General features: G+C 52.2%; 1 protein-coding gene across 9 annotated transcripts in view; it reads left to right on the forward strand.

The window, feature by feature from the left end:
* robo2 (roundabout, axon guidance receptor, homolog 2 (Drosophila)) overlaps positions 1-5,000 on the forward strand; it is a 263,407-nt gene that overhangs the window by 216,300 nt on the left and 42,107 nt on the right. For all 9 annotated transcript variants that reach the window (XM_035534276.1, XM_035534281.1, XM_035534278.1 and 6 more), the window contains 5 exons: positions 1-107; positions 2,660-2,865; positions 3,745-3,826; positions 4,532-4,697; positions 4,942-5,000. The exon at positions 1-107 is cut by the window's left edge and continues 65 nt beyond it; the exon at positions 4,942-5,000 is cut by the window's right edge and continues 108 nt beyond it. In XM_035534276.1, coding sequence (XP_035390169.1) covers positions 1-107; positions 2,660-2,865; positions 3,745-3,826; positions 4,532-4,697; positions 4,942-5,000 — 620 coding nt within the window. The remainder of the gene's footprint in view (positions 108-2,659; positions 2,866-3,744; positions 3,827-4,531; positions 4,698-4,941) is intronic.

A 5,000-nucleotide genomic window follows, 5' to 3' on the forward strand; every position in this document is an offset into this window, starting at 1 on the left:
CCTGACCATCACCGGGGTGCAGAGGGCCGACAGCGGCTACTACATCTGCCAGGCCTTGACCGTGGCCGGCAGCATCCTGGCCAAAGCCCAGCTGGAGGTCACAGACGGTGAGTCTGACCTCTGCCCCCGGGCCGAGGGGTGCCATTTTCAATATGCGTTGAAGATCCTTTTTAACAAGTCGTCCAGATAAAGTTGACCTGCCTCTGCAGTGCTGTGTCAAGGAGAAAAATGTCTCATACAAGAGACAAGATGAAGATTCCAAAACTTTGGTCCGATTTATTTTCGATTACCAAACATTTCCCTTGCCAGACTTTTTTAGAGGACTCGGAAGTGAATAATGATGTATTTATGGTCCACACTGGCTCGCGAGGTTTTGTTTATTAGACCAGTCGTGTGGCATCCGGCCTGGTGCATTCCTGCTCACCTGCTTTTGTGGTTTCTTCTTTTTTCCTCTGCGGAAAGCTCCGAGAAGCCCCCCCCCCTCTCTCTCTTTGTCTCGGCATCTTTCAGTTCTCCGTGTTCATCCGTCAGCCATTCTGCAGCGGCCTTCTCCTCGCGCAGGTTCTTGGGGGCGTGGCCTTGCAGTAGCCCTCGGCCACTAAAAACACTTCTTCAGGTCGTCCATCTAATGATGCTGGGGACCGAGATGAAAATGTGGCCTTGGACGTTCCTGGAGCGACATTGATTGCTCGGTTACGAAGTGAATTAAACGGCAGCGCTGTTGACACGGATTCTAACTCTTCGGAGTGTTGTTATAGCAACCGTACATGAACTTGATTCGAAAGTAGGGAGGAAAGTTATTTCCATGGTAGTCTCTGCCACAGATCAAAGGACGTGTCCTTGAGTTTCAGAATGAAGAGTTCTTCAAGAATGAGTCCTCAGTTTATGGGCGCCCTCTGCACAGCCTACAGAAAAAATGGCTGATAATATTAAAACTCCCAAATGCATTGCTTCAAACACTGATATCCACTTCCTTACACTGGCAGCTCTGACATTTGCCAAGATATTGCATCTAGCAGACGTGTGTGTGTGTGTGTGTGTGTGTGTGTGTGTGTGTGTGTGTGTGTGTGTGTGTGCGTGTGAGTGTGTGTGTGTGTGCCGGGCTGTATGTCCATAGTCGTCACAAAGATGAAACACACCTCTTTGTCTGTCCACTTATGTTGGAATGTTTGTGGCGTCTGAGTTGTGTGAGGCAGGAGTGAAGGATCGCTGGACAGTCAGGAGTAGAGCCTCATCACACCTCCGTCTGATTTAGTGTTGGGGGGGGGGGGGGTTGGAGAGCTCCGGCAGGTTCAAGGAGAGATGTAATGAGAAATTCCTGATGCAGACCGCACCAAGGCCTCTACTCTGTCAGCCGGTCCGAGCATCTCCTCATCACTCTGTCATGTCATCCCGCCGCGCACGCGCGCACTCCCACATTCACTTAACTGCACACTCCTCAGCCCGGGCTGCACCTATCACTCCATCACGTCTTCCAAGCGCACGTGCACACACTCCAGCGCACACTCAAATACTGACTGCAGACCTGCCAACACCCACCAGAACAACTATCAACAGAGAGAAATAGGATACACCGCCGGGACCTGGTAGAAGAGCAGAGGCATGGAAACCCCGGGATGTTTCAAACCCCTTATCTCACCCCTGAACAAGCTCCGACTTCTCAAAACACAAGGAACGTGCACGCAGATGTCCGGTCTGAAAGCTGGCTTAACGCGTAGCCCATGTATATCGTTCCGAAGACTGAAAGCTTCTCGACTTCAAAGCCCAAGCACCTGCATCCATCCAGGTCAGGCGGTGGTTGATTTTAATCTCAGAGCAGTCGTTAATGCGCGCCATTATTTACTATCTGTAAATAAGATTAGCGTAATCCCCCTTGACGAGCGCGGACCGTGGCCCTGATGGAGTATAAATACCATCCCTCATGCTAAGAGGTGCTGGAGCTGACGAGAAGAGAAGGAAGCAGTAAGAAAGATGCCTAGAGAGCCAAGATGAAAGGTTAAAGGTAGACTGGGTAATTAGCAACCTTGCGACGCGGCTCATTAATCCAGCCCGGCTTGTTACGACGGCCTCCGCGCAGAGAGGCAATGCGTTATCCACCTCCAAGAGATACGCGCTCACACACACACACATATCATTAACTGGTAAATGCACCTATATATATATATATATATATATATATATATATATATACATATATTTATTTATTTATTTATTTATTTATTTATTTATTTATTTACACTCTGTTCGTTGCCACAGAAACTCTCTCAGTATTAATGACACAGTCACAGGTCCACGCCCCATACAGGCTGCGCTCGGAGGTGCGGGCTATGACCTTTAACCCTCCTGCTATCCCACACACACTCGGTGAAGTAGTTACTCTCACCACATACACCGTGTGAAACGTGAAATGTGTTAGTAAGTCTGCAGCTGTAAATGTCAAAGGGGCAGTAACTGCCAAACCGCCGCTACCGCGTTGCCCATGGTGACCAGGTTCGCCTCTTCATACCAGCAGAGTGAATGTAAAAGCATGAGGATTCTTATTCCGGTGTTGTTGTTTTATTCGGAATGATTTGGAATGTAAGTTTGTGGGGAATGCCTCTTCGGTCTGTAGATTGAACTCATCTGATAGTTTAACTCTCTCTCTCTCTCTCTCCTTCAGTTTTGACAGACAGGCCTCCCCCGATCATCCGGCAGGGCCCAGCCAATCAGACGCTGGGCGTGGACGGCGTAGCCCTGCTGAAGTGCCTGGCGTCTGGGGAGCCCGTGCCTACCATCAGCTGGCTGAAGGACGGGGTCAGTCTGCTGAGCAAAGACCCACGCATGTCCGTGCAGGAGCTGGGCAACCTCCAGATCAGAAACACACGGGTGAGGGCACCTTCCAGTCATGGGTGATTGGCAGGCTGATGGTAGCACGCTGCAGAAATAACAGCGGTAGAACTGGTGCTCGTGTGTGTGAGACCCGTCCGACAGCATGATATGACTAAGTGTGATGTATGCATTTAGCAGGACTCAGTCAGATATTGGTCAGACATAACATAAGCAGACAGGGGAAATCATATGGAATTAAGGAGATGAATGGAAAATATTGATTTGGGTAAATTGTTTGATACTATCACTTAGTGATATAGCAAGCCTCCCAGGAATCAACTCTTCAGTTTGGACAGACTCCAATGGCACACACACAAACACACACACACACACACACACACACACACACAAGCATTTAGGGCGATAATGAATTTACAGTCCCTACACCCTCCCTGCTTGTCCTTGGTGGAATAACCATTATGGCTGACAGAGCTGCCCACCACGGACGTTTTATTTAATAAATTGAGGCAAGGCGCAGCGATGAAAGGTACCAAACAATGTGCAGAAGCTTCCAGAACAACAGAGGGAGGGGGGCATGTGCCAGCTGTCATCGGTCCAGAGGGTCCCAGCCACTGGCCCTCTAAACGAATTAGCCCGCCTTTTGTTGCGGTAGCAGGAAGCGTCGGGGAAGTCGCATGCAGCGTCGCCGCGTGGGTTTCAGAGCGGAGGAAGCGTAATTCGTTTAGTGCGTTACCATCAGCATTCGTGGGCCCAGCCAGTCACCTGAACGCACAGTCTACTGCTGAAAGAGCTCACCCAGATGGGACGCTGCAAATTGGGTTAGTGCGATGTTGACTGGGTTTTAAATCGATGGTGAAAGACACGTGTCCTCCCCCCCCCCTCTCTCTCTCTCTGTGTCTGTATGTCTACTCCCAGCTTTCTGATTCAGGCATCTACACCTGTGTGGCCGCCAGCTCTACTGGGGAGACATCGTGGAGTGCTTTCCTGGAAGTGAAAGGTACGTCACACCATCGCACCACCCGCTCCGCCCTAAAACCGCCCACTCCGCCCAAAACCCTGACGCAGGGCACCACCTTAGCCCCTCACATCCTCCATCAGGACTGCTGCTTTTGCTGACAGCCCCCTCTGCTCCCCTCTTCTCTCCTCTCCTCACCTCCCCTCTCTCCTCTCCTCTCCTCCCCTCTCCTCTCCTCACCTCTCCCCTCTCTCCTCTCCTCGCCTCTCCTCTCCTCTCCCCTCCCCCTTCTCCCCTCCCCCTTCTCCTCTCCTCACCTCCCCTCCCCCCTCTCTCTCCTCTCTCCCCTCTCTCTCCTCTCTCCTCTCCTCTCCTCTCTCTCTCCTCTCCTCTCTTCTCCTCCCCTCTCCTCTCCTTACCTCTCTCTCCTCTCCCCTCTCTCCTCTCCTCTCCTCTCCCCTCTCTTCTCCCCTCCCCCTTCTCCTCTCCTCACCTCCCCTCCCCCTCTCTCCTCTCTCTCCTCTCCTCTCCTCACCTCCCCTCTCCCCTCTCTCTCCTCTCCCCCTCTCTCCTCTCCTCTCCTCTCCTCTCCTCTCCCCTCTCTTCTCCCCTCCCCCTTCTCCTCTCCTCACCTCCCCTCCCCCTCTCCTCTCTCTCTCCTCTCCTCTCCTCTCCTCACCTCCCCTCTCCCCTCTCTCTCCTCTCCCCCTCTCTCCTCTCCTCTCCTCTCCTCTCCTCCCCTCTCAGAGTCAGGCAGTCTGGTGATGATTAAGAACAGACATGAGAGTGACCTCCCTGGCCCTCCCTCCAAACCTCAGGTCACAGACGTTACCAAGAGCAGCGTGTCTCTGTCCTGGCAGGCCGGCCTGGTCGGTGCCTCGCCCGTCTCCTCCTACGTGATCGAGGCCTTCAGGTAGAGCAGCTGCGCTCGGGCTGGTCACCTGACCTGCTTCCTCTAGTAGTGCTTAATAGCACCTGTCTGTGCTCAGAGAATTAAAACAATCTACATTGTGTGCATGCATGTGTGTGATGTTCTGACACTCTAGCCGGTCCCTTAATGCCTGTTACACTGCAGAGTGATGGTTCCCCATTATAAACCCTCTTAGCGACTCATGCTGCTTGCTCATTTGCCAAATGGATATTTCCTCCACTTCCAGCCAATCGGTGAGTAACAGCTGGCAGACGGTAGCCGACCACGTGAAGAGCACCCAGTACA

Source organism: Electrophorus electricus, chromosome 15, assembly GCF_013358815.1.
Source record: "Electrophorus electricus isolate fEleEle1 chromosome 15, fEleEle1.pri, whole genome shotgun sequence".
NCBI classification, from domain to species: domain Eukaryota; kingdom Metazoa; phylum Chordata; class Actinopteri; order Gymnotiformes; family Gymnotidae; genus Electrophorus; species Electrophorus electricus.